Source organism: Hyperolius riggenbachi, chromosome 10, assembly GCF_040937935.1.
Source record: "Hyperolius riggenbachi isolate aHypRig1 chromosome 10, aHypRig1.pri, whole genome shotgun sequence".
NCBI lineage: Eukaryota > Metazoa > Chordata > Amphibia > Anura > Hyperoliidae > Hyperolius > Hyperolius riggenbachi.
In genome coordinates, this window is record NC_090655.1 from 48,760,661 (window position 1) to 48,780,552 (window position 19,892).

The 19,892-nt window shown below is 45.8% G+C and overlaps 2 protein-coding genes across 3 annotated transcripts in view; one reads left to right on the plus strand and one right to left on the minus strand.

The window, feature by feature from the left end:
* Positions 1-19,892, minus strand: part of LTBR (lymphotoxin beta receptor) — a 390,915-nt gene that overhangs the window by 192,617 nt on the left and 178,406 nt on the right. The gene's annotated exons all lie outside the window — the stretch shown is intronic.
* Positions 1-19,892, plus strand: part of SCNN1A (sodium channel epithelial 1 subunit alpha) — a 137,149-nt gene that overhangs the window by 40,459 nt on the left and 76,798 nt on the right. The window contains exons 2-3 of the mRNA XM_068258495.1: positions 18,099-18,407; positions 19,294-19,561. Coding sequence (XP_068114596.1) covers positions 18,100-18,407; positions 19,294-19,561 — 576 coding nt within the window. The 5' untranslated portion in view covers position 18,099. The remainder of the gene's footprint in view (positions 1-18,098; positions 18,408-19,293; positions 19,562-19,892) is intronic.

Consider the following 19,892-nt stretch of genomic DNA (forward strand, 5'->3'; position numbering starts at 1 on the left):
CATCTGTAACAAACACCTCCAATCTTATCTCACTGAATGTACTCCAGCTGACTGACACCCCACTTCAATTAGCTCTTGGAATTGTCAGACTATGGGTTCACATACTTTTTTCCACCTGCACTGTGAATGTTTACATGGTGTGTTCAATAAAAACATGGAAACATTTAATTATTTGTGTGGTATTAGTTTAAAGAGACTCTGTAATAAAATTTTCAGCCTTATTTCTTCTATCCTATAAGTTCCTATACCTGTTCTAATGTGGTCTGGATTACTGCAGCCTTTTCTAGTTGCACTGTCTATGTAATGTATCTAATCTTCTTTTCTTTGTCAAGCTTTGTTGACCCAGAGAGGAATGCACTGCCTCTGCTGTGATAGGGACAAGTTATGCATGCCCCCTCTCCACGCCACCTGCAGGCTCTGTGTGTGTGCTTTGTTTGTTAGTCACAGACAGCTCTCTGCCCTCAATTGCAGTTTGTCTGAGGGGGGAGGGAGCTGCCTCTGTTGTGGTACTCTTCGGTTGATAAACTGAGTGGAGTGCAGAAAATGTACTACTAATAAAGTAGTAATATACTACTACTACTAAAAACTTGTAGTATACTGTAACATTATATATATATATATATATATATATACATACATACACATACATCACTTCCTGGTTAGCGGCCATGTTTTTTGTTTCTAAACACTGCCTAGAACTGTCGATTAAAAGCCGGGATTGCGGCGGGGATTGGCGGAAACAGCAAAGAGGGATCCAGGAGATCACAGTGACTCGATTGGTATGTTTTTTTTATTGTAAAAATCGGACAGTACAGATTCTCTTTAAGCAGACTGTGATTTGTTTATTGTTGGGACTTAGATGAAGATCAGATCACATTTTATGACCAATTTGTGCAGAAATCTGTATAAGTTCAAACGGTTCACATACTTTATCTTGCTACTGTATTAGCATGGATAAGAAACAGGACTTGCATTTTCTATGATGCTGTCATTTTTTTATATTCTAGAAGACATTTCACTGCTAGAACAAGCAACTTCTTCATTTCAGATGAAGTGAGGAATAAATACTCCATGTCCAGGCACTGGAAATAGGAATACAGAGCAGCTACAGACACCGTTAACTTGGTGATTGTAATAGTAGGAATGGTTTTGAGTATCGTCAAGACTAGATTTCTGTAGAGGTGACATAGATGGGATGCTGTATCGGAGCAGGCATGGCTCCCACGCTGTGGCACCCATGGCACGAATCATGCCTGCACCCCTACTGGTACGCCACTGCAGTTGGCACACGTATGACGGGACTTGATGTACATGAATGGAGTGCGATTGGAGTACGAAGAGTACAAACCGAAGAGTACCACAACAGAGGGGCTTTACATGAAAGAGTGAGACAACAAATCACATGACAAATGGAGCTTATACACATGGAAAATTTAACTATTGCACATTGATTCTGATGGGTGCAGCTTCTGTAAATGGAAGGAAGGAGGGTGGCACAGCTATAGGCATTTGAAGAGAATTATAACATGAAAGTCAAGTGTTGCAGGGATAGTGACTGAGACAGAGGTGTGGCTACACAGAAACAAGGCCCACTGGGAAGTTTACTATGGTCCCCCAATAGTGTTCATATAATATGGAATGATACAGAGCACCAAATTCTTTCCAAGGACAGTCCCAGTGTACGATAAGTCAGGAGTGGGAAACAGCAGGTTAATGACTACTACATTCAAAAACAAAGCACACACAGAGGTGATCGTTATTGCAATAGCAAGCATAGTGGATAGTGTACTGGTTAAGGGCACTTCCTCTGACACAGGAGATCAGGGTTCAAATCTTGGATCTCCCTGTTCAGTAAGCCAGCAAGGAATCCTTGGGCAAGACACCCTAACACTGCTACTGCCTACTGAGCGCGCTTTAGTAGCTGCAGCTCAAGTGCTTTGATTCCGCAAGGAGAAAAGCGCAATATAAATGTTATTTGTCTTGTCTAGTGCAAGGGCCCAGTTGCATTCACGTTCTGTATTTCCTATTGCCACTGAATGCTGGCTACAATGATGCTGGAAACAGCTTAGGAGGAACCCAAATACCTCCTGCAATGAGTCACACAAGCTAATGGGTCAGGTTTAATTAGCACCAAAAACAAAGCATGCCATAAGCTGTTTGCTAACTTCCTAAGGGCTCTTTTCCACTATGGAATGCGATCGCGATTGCGATCGCGATTCCGATCGCGATCGCAATCGCGTTTCAATTTCCACCATGCGATTGCGATTGCGATTGAGCTACTATACTCATTATAGTCCAGCTCAATCGCATACAAAACGCGGCAGGACGACGATTGCGCTTTGACCAAAATCGCATCGCAATCGGATCGCACTAATGGAAATTGCTGCTGCAGTTTCCATTAGTTTAATGTACCTTGCGATTTGCGATCAGCAGCAAATCGCAAATCGCAGGCTAGTGGAAAAAGGCCCTTAGGCAAACAGTAACTACAAAGGCAATTGTGTTTGGTCTACAGAGGGATTTTTTTATTCAATAACAGCAGGTGTCTAAAAATATACATAAAAATAAAGTATAAACAAAAGTTGCATATGAAACCTAACAGGAAGAAAGCCATATACACTTTCAAAAAAGTAATACATTAACTGAAATCTACAGCAGCAGTCTGCGCACTGGCAAATGGATATCAATGTCCGTAGACTTTGGGCTCGTTTCCACTATAGCGAATCCGCATGCGGGCACTGCATGCGGATTCGCATAGTCAATGTAAGTGGATGGGGCTGTTTCCACTTGTGCGGCGGCGGGAGTGTTTTTCGGTGCGGCAGAAATCTGCACGGCAGAGCCGTCAGATTTCGCATGCGGGAGGAATGCGGGCGAATCGCCGCTAATGCATTTAATAGGGAAATCGCATGCGGCTTTGTCATGCGGATTTCCCCGCGATTTCGCATGGTTTGCTATGGAGCTTTACTCAGGCAGTGACATGGTTAAATTCGCCTGGCTCCTTGCCATGCGAAATCGCGGCTAAATCCGCAGGCGGAAACGCAGCCGCATGCGATTTCTTCTGCGGTGGAATTCAGGCGATTCCGCACCGCAACAGTGGAAACGAGCCCTTTAGCTTACAAAACAAGTCTAGTAAAGTTCCAGAGTGTCACTCTTGATGGATGCAGCTGAACAATCAGATTTGTGGTATGCAAAATAAAAAAAAAGAAAGAAAGAAAAGAAAGAAAAAAGCGGGAGGAGTGCTCTCATAGAGGGATACTTTTTAATTGAATAAATAGCGCTTAAAGTGTACCAGAGCTGGAATAATGTAAAGGTTTTATACATACCTGGGGCTTCCTCCAGCCACATCCGCTCCGATCGCTCCCACGCCGCCGTCCTCAGTCTTCTTCGTCTTCTGTACCGGGTCTCGTTACTTCCTCCAGGCGCTGCCATTCTGTGTAACAGAAGTGCGCCCTCTACCAAACTCTCCGGCGGCTGCTGGAGAGATACGTAAATAACGCACTTCACTTGCATCAGACTGGCCTTGACTGGAGAAAGTAACAGGACCCGGTACAGAAGATGAAGAGGACTGAGGACGGCGGCGTGGGGGCGATCCGTGTGCATGGGACTGGAGGAAGGCCCAGGTATGTATAAAACCTTACTTTATTCCAGCTCTGGTTTCCTTTAAAGTGCACCTAAACCGAGAGGGATATGGATGTTTCCTGTTAAATAATACCAGTTGCCTGGCAGTCCTGCTGATCTCTTTGGCTGCAGCAGTGGCTGAATCACACACCTGAAACAAGCATGCAGCTAATCCAGTCTGCATTCAGTCAGAGCACCTGATCTCTATGCTTGTTCAGGGGCTGTGGCTAAAAGTATTATTCTGGGGATACACGGGTCGATCCGGCGGCCGATTAGCCACCGGATCGACTCCCGCCGCGTCCCTGCCGCGTGCCCACTCGTCCGTGCATGCACCCGAATCGATTCCCGCTCGTCCCCGCCAGCGCTTATCTTCCGCTCCATTCGCCGATATTGTCCGCCCGCAGGTATCGAGCGCGGAATCGATCCCCGTGGTGATTGGACACGTCGGATATTATCAATTGAGCCATCAGCGGCTCGATTGATAAGGTAGCGTCGTGCCGTGTATGCCCAGCATTAAAGACACAGGATCAGCAGGAGAGTCAGGCAACTGGTATTATTTAAAAGGAAAACGCCATATCCTTCTCAGTTTAGGTTCCCTTTAAAGCGCTTAGCTCGAATGCCTATGAGAATGGACATTGTTTCCTCCTACCAGGCTTATCACTGTACACGTTCTTCAAATCTGTCACAGTTCTGCATCCATTATAATGTGAACCCAGCTTAAGTCAGATAATCAGAAAAAACATGAAATAAAACTACAGACACATCATTATAAACACAAGTTTTCTGCTGGACAGAGTGAATAGGCCGGTTCTGACTAATGCATCCAACTGAATGAATGTTACTAAAATCATATTGAGGAAAGGCAGAGAATGATACGAACAGATATAAAAAGTAAGAAACAGAAATAAAGTCTTACATCAAAATATCTATAAAAAGAAATGGAGCGCACAATAGTGCATTACCTATGTTTGTTTTTATTAGTGAATTAAATGTTGTACTCACAAAAGTTCAGTGTTAAAACGCTTCTCAGCGGTGAAGCCAACCGCTTATAATCCCAGGCAGGGCGGCAGCAGCGCACTGTGGCCAGCAGCGCGGGACCCGGTGATTGGGGAGAGCCGTCTCGCTGTCGGGATGGGCGTGGCTGTGAATCAATAGGCGTGCATCGTCATTACGCGTTTCGGCGCTCTGTGCCTTCGTCAGATGACGCGTGCACGCAACGCGGAAGGTTTTAAGCCAACCTCCGCTTGTTGTCATGGTAGCAGTGAAGCCATGACGAAAGGGAAAGAAACTTTATTAAACATGTGCTAGGGCAGACAAACCAATTGTATCAAAACGATAATTAAAGGGAAACCTTGTCCTTAGCAATGCTGGCTTACATCAAAATAACTTATGATATCATCATAAGAGAGCAGGAACTGGGAGTGATGCCCACAAAACATCTGAAGAGATAAATGCACCTATATATACCTATATGTTGTGTATTCTAGTCAGGAAACCAAGTAATAAACAGAGGTTTCTTTTCAGAATCGAGCAGCCAGGCATGAGCAGAAACCGCCAAGAACAACAAAACAACAGTGAGAAGATGTTATAATATACATTCCAGTGTAGATTATGTAACACTGTCACCTGTACAAGGCCATATTCAGAAATCTCTGGGCTCCACACTAGGTGACCTTCCTGTCCTCCCAAGGCCTTCACTACTATACAGACTACACATTTGAGACATAATTAACCACTTCCGTGCCAGCAGTCTCTGGCCCTCGGGAACCTAAGGGAACCTTAACTGAACGGGGGGTAAAGAGTTTTACTTACCAGGGGCTATTACCAGCCCCCTGCAGCAGTCCTGTGCCCTCGGCGCCGCTCTGGAATCCTCTGGTCCCCCGCTGTCACTTAGTTTTGTTTTTGACGACTCACCAGTCGCCGGCCGCCATGCGTATTATTGGACGCATTCACCAATGCAATTAGCGCTATTGCGGACCGCAACGCGTACAAAAATACGCGTTGCCGCATATCTACGCGTGCGGAATGCGGCAACGCGTATTTTTGTACGCGTTGCGGTCCGCAATAGCGCTAATTGCATTGGTGAATGCGTCCAATAATACGCATGGCGGCCGGCGACTGGTGAGTCGTCAAAAACGAAACTAAGTGACAGCGGGGGACCAGAGGATTCCAGAGCGGCGCCGAGGGCACAGGACTGCTGCAGGGGGCTGGTAATAGCCCCTGGTAAGTAAAACTCTTTACCCACCGTTCAGTTAAGGTTCCCTTTAAGGACCAGAGACTGCTGGTACCAAAAACCGCAGCATACTGACGAATCGTCGGACATACCCACTGCTCTCGACGGTCACTACGCTGGTCTCATTGCCGCAAGCCCCTCTCAGAGGGCAGAGCACTGTCAGCCAATCAGGAGCTGCTTTCATTGGCTGCTGACGCTGTCTATCAATGTGAGCCAATGTGATTGGCTCTCCATGATCACGCAGTCAGGAGCCAATGAAAGCAGCTCCTGAGTGATTCACAGGGCTCTGCCATCATAAAGAAAGCAGGGTGACAGAATTGCGGCATAGAAAGAGTGGTGAGATCGGCGTACCGGCGGGGACGCGGAATAACGAAGCAATAGAATCTACATCCAGTCAGAGACGCAGCACCACCTGCTGGACGTAGATTCATACTGCTTCGGTGCGTAAGCAGTTAAAGAGAACCCGAGGTGGGCTTGAAGAATATTATCTGCATACAGAGGATGGATCTGCCTATACAGCCCAGCCTCTGTTGCTATCCCAAACCCCCATAAGGTCCCTCTGCACTCTGCAATCCCTCATAAATCACAGCCACGCTGCTGACAAACAGCTTGTCAGAGCTGGCTGTGTTTATCTCTATAGTGTCAGTCTGCTGCTCTCCCCGCCTCCTGCAGAACTCCGGTCCCCGCCTGCATCCCTTCCCCTCCTGCTGATTGGAGGGAAGGGACGGGGGCAGGGACCAGAGCTATGCAGGAGGCGGGGGAGCAGCTGAGACTGACACTACAGATGTAAACACAGCCTCACAGCACGGCTGTGATTTATGAGGGATTGCAGAGTGCAGGGGGACTTTAGTGGGGTTTGGGATAGCAACAGAGGCTGGGCTGTATAGGCAGATCCAGCCTCTGTATGCAGATAACATTCTTTAAACACACTTCGGGTTCTCTTTAAGGCAAGTCTGAAGAAAAAATACAAAAAATAAAATAAGAAAAAAAATCAGCGAGCGACAGCAGCCAGCATGCTTTATAAACCCCTTCCACTGCCTCATTTTGCTTAGAAAAGCACTACTTTGTTTAGCTTACTTTTTATACAGTCATGGCCAAAATTGTTCGCACCCCAGAAATGTTTCCAGAAAATCAAGTATTTCTCACAGAAAAGTATTGCAGTAACACGTTTTGCTGTACACATGTTTATTCCCTGTGTGTGTATTGGAACAAAGAAAAGGAGGGAAAAAAGCAAATGGGACAAAATTATTAGCACCCTTTCAAATTTTGGATAAATAAGACTGTTTCAAGCATGTGACGGTCCTTTAAACTCACCTGGGGCAAGTAACAGATGTGGGCAATTTCAAAATCACACCTGAAAGCAGATAAAAATGAGAGAGGTTCACTTAGTCTTTCCATTGTAAGAGCAAGACGTTTTGAATCAGGATGATACCATTTATTGGTGAACTATAAACAATAAGATTAAGCAAGCTTTCGGCTGTGCAGCCTTCGTCCGGCTTCAATCCTGTTTGCTCACAAGATGGTGGACCAGACAACTATATACAGGCACTATCAAAGGGGGATACATAGACTTTTTTTGCAAGCATAAATACATGTCATTGAGCTGCCTTAAGTGAAACAGAACATCTAATGCTAGGTACACACCATACAATTTTCTGGCAAATTTACCTGCCAGATCGATTATTTCCCAACATGTACAATCTGAATTGCAATCGATTTTCCGATCATTTTTTAATAATTTTTCTGATCGAAGCATCTCAGGTACCATACATACCTGGGGCTTCCTTAAGCCCCCATAAGGCCGCTTGTCCCTCGCCATCTCCCCGGGTGGCTCTGGTCCCTGGCAATTCAGCCCAAAACCCTGGGCGAGTCGCGCATGCCCTCCCTCCCTGGGCCTGCGCCAGGGACAGGAGTGCGACCAGCTGCGCATGCACAATGAAGCGCGACTCGGTCAGGCTAGGATTTCTGGCTGAATTGCCAGGGACCGGTGACACTCGGGGAGATGGCGAGGTACGAGAGGCCTTAAGGAAGCCCCAGGCTGGTCCCTTTAAAGTGAACCTGAACCAAGTAAAATTATTTGAAATAAACACCTGATGTATCTGCAAATGAACAGTACATACTCACCTCCCCATCAGTTCCGCTCAGAAGATCACCATTTTCTTCTAACAAGATTCCTTCCCATTCTGACTAGATCTTGTCTCTCAGGAAAGTGAAATCAGTTGCTGTCAGTTATAACTGAAAGGACAGCTGATGTGCAAGGTAATGTCCCTTTTTCCCTATAACTCAAGCGATATTACTGGTTAACAGAGAGTTGACCTGGAAGCTGTTACGGGTTCTTCAGCAAAAAAATAAAAAATTCTGGACTGTAAACAGTAGGGCAGGGAGGCATGTTAATAGTTGTGAACCAGCCCACAGGCACAAGTTACATCATGTTGCTAATTAACAGAAGGTGATAGAGAGGCAGGATGTGTTATTACACTATTTATAGGGATAATAGCAGCTACTTACAATGGTGCTTCAGTTCAGCTTTTGACCGGTTCGAGGTGGTAAAGCAATATTGACAAGGTGTGATTTTTAAAATTGAGCTGTGGTAATAGACATAATATTGTAAAAGAGTAGGGCAGGTAGTTGATGCATTTGGTTTCACCAGTAATTATTATCATTATCCTTTATTAGATATCAAGTGTGGGAACAGCAGGACATGAGTCATAAAGTGATTTGAAGGCATTAGAGGAAACCTGAACTGAAAAATAAAAGTAAAAATAAACATACACAAGTCATACTTACCTTCTGTGTAGTCTACTCCTCAATCTCGTTCTCCTCTCCTGCGTCCTGTTTGTCCACTGTAATCAATGGAATTCTCCATCCTCCATTTTGAAAATAGACATAACCCCATAACAGTTCCTGGTCAGCACACTGTTAAACTGTAATATCACCCACTTGAGCCATAGGGAAACATGGTCATTACCTTGCTCATCAGCTGTCCTTTCAGTTATAACTGACAGCAACTGATACATTTCAATTCTGGCAAAATTCTGTAAGAACTGGAAGTGATCCATGTAAGAAGAAAATGGTGAGCTTCTGAGAGGAACTGACGGCGAGGTAAGTATGGTATGAAAAAAAAGTAATGTTGATTTTTTTTTTTATGTATTATTTTGTGTGGAAAGCACTTTTACGTTTTTTGAGGAAGAAAAAAATGGTGTGTGTGTAGCCTTTTTTCACAAGTGCTTAAGACTAGTGCACATATTTGTATAAATCATCATAATAATAACTAATTGCATTAGACAGGAACACAATTTAGTCTCAGCCTGGGGTGATTCAGAACTATTAGCATCATTTTCCTGCCGTTCGGCTTCTGTTCTGCAATGTCAGTAAGTACTGCCACATGTACACTTATCCAGACATTTTTTTTCATTAGTAACTGCATTTAGCTTTGGAAGCCAAAATACTTTAGTGCAATTACATCTTGTCATTAATAATTATAGACTTCAAGTACTCAATATCTGAGTGTACATTACGCCACAAAGCCAATCAGGAATCATTTCAGGAGCCTAAAGGTCAATAAGCACGGCAAGTTTTTGTCTAGTTTGACAAATGTTCTTTACAGCCACCTTTACATAACTATCGTTACGCAAAAAAGCGGCAAAGGACGGTTAGAAACTGCCAATTTACGACAAAGCTTGTTTGTTTTGAAATAAAACAGATCGCATCGGAAAATAATAATTAAATTCAATGGTGCCTGTGTGTATAGATCATTAAACAATGATTCTGCTAAATTCTATGGAACTTCCGCCATCCTTAAAGGTCAACCGAGGTGACATGTGACATGATGAGATAGACATGAGTATGTACAGTGCCTAGCACACAAATAACTAGGCTGTGTTCCTTTTTTCTTTCTCTGCTAGAAAGAGTTAAACATCACATATGCAAGTGACAGTTTCTGTCTGGGTCGGGACCGGGTCAGACAATAGTATATCCCTTACTGATAAGTAATTACAGCCATAAAACACTTTCTTATTAGTAAATGGCTTTTGAGAGCAGGAAAGAGACAAAACGGGTCAGTATCCATAATGTAGAAAAAAGTGGCTTGGCATATCAAGACTAAAATTTCAATTTATTACAAAATCAATTAAAAGTCCATACGTACAATCCAAAGGTACAATAAGACATGAAGAGAGGGTGAGCACGATTAAGAGTCGACAGCTGTTTCGCACCCACGTATGGGGCGCTTCTTCAGGACAACAAGCTCCCCCAGAAGACGTCCTTATATACCCTATACTTACTAGATAGGCGACACACACAGATGCCGGACGAGCACGCTGGACCCCGCTGTAGAGAGACTTCCGGGACGCTAATGCGTTCCAACTTGCAGAAACCGGAAGACGTCATATACTACATGAGCCTATCAATGCAGCCAAAGCGGAAGGCGGACGCCATTGCGTCTACACTGAATCATGACACCTTCAGTGACAAAGGACCATCCTCAGTGCGGGCGCTGATTGGCTGAAGGGAAACATGGGAGGGGAACACAGACAACGCTGTGTATAATAGTAACCACAGCAACCCCTCGATATTTAAATAAACAATGTTGATCACACACGGAGCGCAAGTTAGCGTTCACACGTATGACATGACCCAATGTAACAGCACCTACCTACAAATTACAGGGGGAAGAGCAGCAAGATGGGGTCTAGTGTGTCCAAATAATTTCGCTCATTCAAACCCAAGGATCCTGTTGAATTGAAAAAAGAAATCCAATAACTTTCCCTCCTCAGCAATTTCTTCTTCCAATTCCCACCCCTCCTATCCCTGGTCACCAACTCGAACCCAAAAATATCTAAGTTTTGTAGAGTCTCCTGCATGTGCATCATTCATATGTTGCATAATCCTGGGACACCCTTAAAGAGACTCTGAAGCGAGAATAAATCTTGCTTCAGAGCTCATAGTTAGCAGGGGCATGTGTGCCCCTGCTTAAACGCCGCTATCCCGCGGCTAAACGGGGGTCCCTTCACCCCCAAACCCACCCCCGCAAAACTTGGTCGTAAACTTGGTCGTGAATTTTTCTTTTCCTGGAGGCAGGGCTAACGGCTGCAGCCCTGCCTCTAGTCGCGTCTATCAGACGCGCATCGCCGCCTATCCCCCGCCCCTCTCAGTGAAGGAAGACTGAGAGGGGCGGGGGAGAGGCGGAGATACGCGTCTGACAGACGCGCGTGTGGCAGGGCTGCGGTGGTTAGCCCTGCCCCAATGCGGAAGCGCTCCCCCGCTGTACGGAGGGGATTTGGGGGTGAAGGGACCCCCGTTAAGCCGCGGGATAGCGGTGTTTTAGCAGGGGCACACATGCCCCTGCTAACTATGAGCTCTGAAGTGAGATTTATTCTCGCTTCAGACTCTCTTTAAGCATTGGGGTTACCCGGGGACCTGCAATGTTGTTGGTAACACTCCTCCATCATTTTGGTTGTCAAGCCAACATAGTTTCTCTGACAGGGACAAATCAGCCCATAAATTACCCCTCTAGATCTACAATTAAATTGTTTAAACAGCACTGTTTGGCCAAATCTCTCAAAATATTTACCTAGCCTCTAGCCAAAAGTCATTCAGAGAGATTCAGTCAGGGAGCCAATAGCAGACACTATTGGCCTCCCAAGTGGTTGGTTTCTCCCGTGACTTGTATATTTTCGGTACAGAATACCAGACTAGACTTCTGGGGTATTGGGGGTAAAGTTTATTGGCCACTTTCCTATCCAGAGTTTCATCCGAGATGGCCCTAGCTAGTAGTTCCTTCAATTCCTGTTGGTATTGTGGTGTGGGGTTACCAGGCAGTCGTGTGTATGTGGATCTGTCCGATAGTTGTCTAATGCTGGGGATACACGGTACGTTTCCCCCTTATCAATCGAGCCGCTGATGGCCGCATTGATAGGCTCATGTAGTATATGACGTCTTCCGGTTTCTGCAAGTTGGAACCCATTAGCGTCCCGGAAGTCTCTCTACAGCGGGGACCAGCGTGCTCGCCTGGCGTCTGTGTGTGTCGCCTATCTAGTAAGTAAAGGGTATATAAGGAGGTCTTCTGGGGGAGCTTGTTGTCCTGAAGAAGCGCCCCATACATGGGTGCGAAACAGCTGTGGACTCTTAATCGTGCTCACCCTCTCTCCATATCTTATTGTGCCTTTGGATTGTACGTATGGACTTTTAATTGATTTTGTAATAAATTGAGGTTTTAGTCTGGATGTGTCAAGCCACTTTTTTCTACATTATGGATGCTTGCAACTTTGTATTAGCTTAGAGCACTCCAGCAACTGTTACATTAAGTGTACATTGTGGGTCCTGTGCATGGACTCTTTACCTTGCTACACAAAAAGGGTCAATAATTCATAGATTTGAGCTCTAGCATACTTCAATGAAGGTGACATTGAGCAGAGACAATGAAACAGTAAAAACTTAAAAACTAGATTGAAATATAAAATAAAACTGTGGGATATCTAAAAAAAAAAAGTCATTTTTAGGAAAAGAAGAATGGATACAATTGTTTTTCTCATCCATTTTTGACCTTGGATGTCCTTTAATGATGCAATCATTAGCGTAAAGGTGCGTACACACGCACTACGGCTGCCAACGACGGGTCCGTCAGACCCTCCCGCTGGGCGGACTTTCAGGCGACAGTAGCGCGTGTGTACGCACTGTCGGCGGACTGATAAGGCTGTTTCTGAGCAATCCGCCCGGCGGATCCTTCAGAAACAGCCTTGTCAGTCTGCCGACAGTGCGTACACACGCGCTACTGTCACCTGAAAGTCCGCCCAGCGGGAGGGTCTGACGGACCTGTCATTGGCGGCCGTAGTGCGTGTGTACGCACCTTAAGGTTCACCAGTCTTATGTCGTTCGTGACCACAGAATCAAAAAAAACACACGTGCACCACAGATCCCAGAAAAAATATATACAAATCCATATTCATGCAATGTGTGTACAAGGGTTGATTAAGCCAGAAGGCAAACGAGTGGTCAAGCATGCAAGGGTCAAAACCAGAAGATCAGATAAATACAGTATATTCTTGTTATAGTAAACTCCAAGGGACCAGGTAAAGTGGTTTACTACATCAGAAGTTTACTATATCAGAAATTGTAGTAGAAATGGCCCAGCATGCCCTGGTACATTCTCTGCTGCAAAGGAGCAACTCTGTCCTCCCAATGGAGGTACAGTACAAGTACTTGCACATTTGGTGGACTACAAGGTTATGTATACCTTAGGGCTGCATAGCCAGGCTGGACAAATTGCTGGTACAGTATCCAGGGCTCCTTAAAAATGGCAGCCATCACTGAATAGAGGTAGCCACTCGCTTCCTGTGAGTGGCTCCGATACCTCCGTGGGTGGGACTTGCAGCACGTGTCTTGCTAAACATTCTGCTCACACTTGAGCTAATCATGAAGCCTCTCTTCAAAATGCAGACAATTATGATAAATGTTATCATGCATCCCCTCACCTGCAACCAGCCTGAAGAGAGCAGCCGACTATGGGTTTCACACTGACATATGTTGCATGCCCCGCCCACTGTTTACTATAGCCAGAGTCAGCGTCAGGTAGGGGCCAAAAAACAGAAGTTTTATTATATCAGAGTTTACGCAGTGGCTGGATAGTGTACTGGTTAAGTACGGTGACCATACGTCCAACTTTACCCGGGACGCGTCCCGCCTTCGGGGGGCGCTGTCCCAGGCTGCATGAGGTCCCGGGAAACGTCCCGCTTTCATCAGCGGGACGTCCCGGCCTCGGGACTCTGGTCACCGTACATGAACTAGCCGCAGCGTCTCATAGACGCTGCGCTAGTTCATTCCCCACAGCCCCGCTCCAGCAGCCTGCATTGTCCTCCGGCAGGCACAGGCAGAGCGGGGCTACGGGAAGATGGCGTCCGGAGGCGGAGCCCTATACTGGAGACTGTGTCTCCAGTACAGGGCTCCGCCTCCGGACGCCATCTTCCCGTAGCCCCGCTCTGCCTTTGAGAGGAGAGCGGGAGATTGAAGGAGGATCGTCCGGAGGAGCTGCACACACCAGAGGCCGGCTGCGTGAGGGGACCTGTGAGTACATGCTTTTTTTTTTCCAGGTGAAATGTGCCCACATTGCGTATTTGTGCTGACATGTTTGCCCCCATTGCGTATTTGTGCTGACATGTTTGCCCCCATTGCGTATTTGTGCTGACATGTTTGCCCCCATTGCGTTTTTGTGCTGACATGTTTGCCCCCATTGCGTATTTGTGCTGACATGTTTGCCCCATTGCGTATTTGTGCTGACATGTTTGCTCCCATTGCGTTTTTGTGCTGACATGTTTGCCCCCATTGCGTATTTGTGCTGACATGTTTGCCCCCATTGCGTATTTGTGCTGACATGTTTGCCCCCATTGCGTATTTGTGCTGACATGTTTGCCCCCATTGCGTATTTGTGCTGACATGTTTGCCCCCATTGCATATTTGTGCTGACATGTTTGCCCCCATTGCGTTTAATTTGTGCTGACATGTTTGCCCCCATTGCGTTTAATTTGTGCTGACATGTTTGCCCCATTGCGTTTAATTTGTGCTGACATGTTTGCCTCCATTGCGTATTTGTGCTGACATGTTTGCCCCCATTGCGTATTTGTGCTGACATGTTTGCCCCCATTGCGTTTTTGTGCTGACATGTTTGCCCCCATTGCGTATTTGTGCTGACATGTTTGCCCCCATTGCGTATTTGTGCTGACATGTTTGCTCCCATTGCGTTTTTGTGCTGACATGTTTGCCCCCATTGCGTATTTGTGCTGACATGTTTGCCCCCATTGCGTATTTGTGCTGACATGTTTGCCCCCATTGCGTATTTGTGCTGACATGTTTGCCCCCATTGCGTTTTTGTGCTGACATGTTTGCCCCCATTGCGTATTTGTGCTGACATGTTTTCCCCCATTGCGTATTTGTGCTGACATGTTTGCTCCCATTGCGTTTTTGTGCTGACATGTTTGCCCCCATTGCGTATTTGTGCTGACATGTTTGCCCCCATTGCGTATTTGTGCTGACATGTTTGCCCCTATTGCGTTTAATTTGTGCTGACATGTTTGCCCCCATTGCGTTTAATTTGTGCTGACATGTTTGCCCCATTGCGTTTAATTTGTGCTGACATGTTTGCCCCCATTGCGTATTTGTGCTGACATGTGTTGCCCCCATTGCGTATTTGTGCTGACATGTTTGCCCCCATTGCGTATTTGTGCTGACATGTTTGCCCCCATTGCGTTTAATTTGTGCTGACATGTTTGCCCCATTGCGTTTAATTTGTGCTGGCATGTTTGCCCCATTGCGTTTAATTTGTGCTGACATGTTTGCCCCCATTGCGTTTTTGTGCTGACATGTTTGCCCCCATTGCGTATTTGTGCTGACATGTTTGCCCCCATTGCGTATTTGTGCTGACATGTTTGCCCCCATTGCGTATTTGTGATGACATGTTTGCCCCCATTGCGTATTTGTGCTGACATGTTTGCCCCCATTGCGTATTTGTGCTGACATGTTTGCCCCCATTGCGTTTAATTTGTGCTGACATGTTTGCCCCCATTGCGTTTAATTTGTGCTGGCATGTTTGCCCCCATTGCGTTTAATTTGTGCTGACATGTTTGCCCCCATTGCGTTTTTGTACTGACATGTTTGCCCCATTGCGTTTTTGTACTGACATGTTTGCCCCCATTGCGTTTTTGTGCTGACATGTTGCCCTTTAATGCGTTTATTTTGTACTGACATGTTTGCCCGCAGTGCGTTTATTTTGTACTGACATGTTTGCCCGCAATGCGTTTATTTTGTACTGACATGTTTGCCCGCAATGCGTTTATTTTGTACTGACATGTTTGCCCGCAATGCGTTTATTTTGTACTGACATGTTTGCCCGCAGTGCGTTTATTTTGTGCTGACATGTTTGCCCGCAATGCGTATATTTTGTGCTGACATGTTTGCCCCATTGCGTTCATTTTGTGCTGAAATGTTGCCCGCAATGCGTTTATTTTGTGCTGACATGTTTGCCCCAATTGCGTTCATTTTGTGCTGATATATTGCCCGCAATGCGTTTATTTTGTGCTGACATGTTGCAGGCAATACGTTTATTTTGTGCTGACATGTTGCAGGCAATACGTTTATTTTGTGCTGACATGTTGCCCATTGCGTTTATTTTGTGGTGTCCGGGGTAACTGTTACTGCATTTATTATTTAATGGTCATAGTTGGCTATGTTTGCTGCTTTGGGGTTACGGTATACTATTAAATAGCATCACACAGTTTCTGCACACCCATGATGCGAACCCTCGTTTGACCACATCACGGCGTAAACACTGCTTTCTTATGCCTCGCTGTTACATCATTAGGTTAGCTCCGCCCATAGAATGTCATGGCCACGCCCATTTTCGGCAGGGCGCGTTGCGCGCGCCGCTTGCACCACGTTGGTTAGCGCAGCAGTCCCCCATTTTTGCCCCCCCCCCCCCCCCCCCGCCACCCTGTCCCAGGTTGAGACTACAAAAATCTGGTCACTCTAGGTTAAGGGCTCTGCCTTTGACATGAGAGACCAGGGTTCAAATCCTGGCTAGGTCAAGTATCTATTCAGTAAGGAGTTCAAGGCAAGACTCCCTAACACTGCAGGGTGGCCTCTTGAGCGCGTCCCAGTGGCTGCAGCTCTTGAGCGCTTTGAGTCCGACAGGAGAAAAGCGCTATACAAATATTCCGATTATTATGATTATTACTATACCAGGCGTTGCTCCCATAGACTTTTAATGGAGCTTGGCCGGGACCTGGAGAGATAGTTTACTATACCAGAATGTTTACTATACCAGATTTTATAATAATGAGATTTTACTGTATATACAATAGGCATAAGGCTACTTACACACCAAGACGTTGCGTTTTAGGGGACGTTATGGTCGTATACCGTGCCCCTAATGCAACCCATGGTGGTGCGGGAGAGAACGTTAAAGTGAGCCACGTTAGGCGGCTCTATCCGCATAAGGTCTCCCAGAGTGGCGCTGATTGGCCGGCGGGACCACGTGATGCGGAGCGAGACACTCCGCATCACGTGGTCCTGCCGGCCAATCAGCGGCCACCAGTGCAGTGCATATTAAGTAGCCATGTGCGTGGCTACTGTAGCGGCATCTCCCCGTCTCCTCTCCGCCCCCCACTGAGCATGTGCAAACAGTAGAACGCACAGCATGCTGCACTTTCACTACAACTTGCAGCGTTACATGTTAACGCAACGCGGGCAGTGTGAACAGCCCACTTGTGTTACATTGCTGTGCGTTGGGGGAACGTTACAGGCTGCACTAACGTGCACCTCTAACGTCCCACTGTGAAAGCAGCCTAAGAGTAGTCATACAAACAAGTGATCGATACCAAAAGTCAAATAAAAGTAGCAGAGAGCAGGATACATGGAACAAGGCACAAAGAACAAGGACCGATGACCAGAATCACAAGAGCTACCAGCACAATGATCTATTCTAGCAGAGGCAGCCTTATACTGTATATGCTGCACATTGGTCAGGTGTTAGTTCAGAAAGTTTTTGAGTTCCATCTGCAGGTGAGCCGAAGAGACTGAATAGTTACCAGTAAGAGGAGAGACATCTGCTGGTGGACTGCAGAAGTCCATGTACAGTCCATAAGTGCTGACAGCCTTTCTGCGGCTCACTTGTTGCTATAAGACCCTGATGTAGGGATAGAAGTCACAGAGTGTTACATAAAATGTTCTTTTTTTCAGTATTTGCCTTCATTGGTGAGTTTTTTTTCCCCCCACTTCCTCTAGTTCATGACCCTGTCAGTTGGCCTATACCTGAGGGGAGGTTCCAGCATTCCAGCTGGAAACAAGACAGACATGAAAACTTAGAAGAGATTCTAATCCTTCCACATTCTGTCAAATAAAAGGAACATGTATGACTGCAGTCCCCCCTTCAACCAACCCTGTGCGAAGAGAAGACAACTATATTTTACTATTTGCAGCAGGGATGTCAAACTCCAGTCCTCAAGGGCCGAGGTCCTCACACATTTTTGGACCAGCTCAAGGTGATTGATGGTGCTGAATCAGAAAGGTGTGGTTCATCTAGTAGTGCACATTTCTCCATTTTTCAGTTCATCCTAAACACTGGCATGGATATGGCTCTCGAGGACTGGAGTCGAACACCTGTGCTTTACTGTATGAAAGATATCTGACTGATTCGGCCATGAAGCATAATCTAGAACATCACCGTTTCATCAGTTCTGCATTTGTGTTTTTGTCTCTCCAGGATGGGCGAGGAGGAAAAAAATGGGAAAGAAGGTCTCATCGAGTTCTATACATCCTACCGAGAACTCTTTGAATTCTTCTGCAACAACACAACCATTCATGGTGCCATCCGGCTGGTTTGTTCCCGACACAACCGCATGAAAACAGCCTTCTGGTTGATCTTGTTTCTGGTCACCTTTGGGCTTATGTACTGGCAATTTGGTCTTCTCTTCGGGCAATATTTCAGTTACCCGGTCAGCATTAATGTCAATGTCAACTCGGACAGACTTCTCTTCCCAGCAGTGACAGTGTGCACCCTCAACCCATACAGGTGAGTTTGGAAATTACAATTAGCACTTTCCATATGGTCTTAAACTGAAAGCCCTGCAGGACCTTCATAATAACACACAATGGCCTCAATTCTCAAAACTCAAAACTAAGGGCAGTTCAGTAAAATCATTTAGGTCGGTAAAATACCGCATTCGGTATTTGACACTTTTTGACACATTTCCCAAATTCACTAAGATTTCCCTCATGCGGTAGAAGTGCGATAATTTACAGAACAAACATGCTTTAACTCACCAAGCCCTGCTCGGTAAGTCTCACTTACCAGCTGGACAGGAAGGGAGCTGTGAATCTGTATGCATGAGTCAAGGTTTCAGTCAAGTGTGTCCCCGGCATCCCTTTAGATGTGCTGCAGCCACCAGGGGGAGCTCTTCTGTATAAGAGCATACAGATATTCACATCTGAAGGGATGCAGAAAAGCCTTTTAAATAAAAGTCTTCTCCTCCTGCTCTGTGGGAGTGAAGTCCCGCCCTCCAGGGTATCTGGCCAAATCAGGGTGAGAAGCATGGCTGTGTGGCTCTTCCTATTGGCTGTCTGCTACATCTGTCAATATGTTACCGCATGGAAAGTGTGTTATCTGCTGGTCAGAGCTGGAAATAAATACCAAACTCTTTTGCTTGATTTACCGAATGCTTTAATCTTTGTGAATTGCAATTCTTGTCATTTCTTGAGGCATTTACAGCACAAGTCGGTAATTTACCTCACTAGTCTGTAATTTTCAGTGTAGTAATAGGTTTAGTAAATTGGCATTTGGCAAGGTGATCAGTAAAAACAGTTTTCCCTTGAGTGGTCCTTTAAAACGTACTTTTGTGTTTATGGATGGAGCGTCCTTTATCCTCTGACTCAATGAATAACAGCTGACTCTCTTCCAGATATGACTCTATTAAGGATGCTTTGGACAAGCTGGACAAAGAAGTCCTAAACAACCTATACAGCCTGTATAAGTACAACGGCTCCGGATTATTAGAAACAACCTCAGGAAGCAGGCGAAGACGTGAAGCCGAAGAGCCGCTGCCTTTCCCTCTACAGTTTGTGCCGGTTGATGAAAGCGGTCACAGAGTGCGGCGAAGTGCAGACAGCAGCAGCAACACAGAATCAGGGGCAGTGAACCGCAAGGACTGGAATATTGGCTTTAGGCTGGTGAGTGGTTCCAATCAACCAAGTCATAAGTTCATCTCCACTTCCGATCTCTCAGCTGACTGCAGTCAATCATTCTTCTTAGTATTTATGTGGTAGTTGCAGAGGCATACATGAAAAAAGGTGACTGGAAAAAAGGGCGCAGGGTTTGCTGCTAGTAAAATCTCCCTAAAATTAGTAATATTCTACTACTGAATTTCCATCATAAAATATCAGTAATATTTACCAATATTTTACTATGGCTAAACCTAACCCTACTCTCATACAGAACCCTCCCACTACAGATGCCTAACCCTAAGACTGCCCCTGGTGGTACCTAACCCTAAGATCTCCC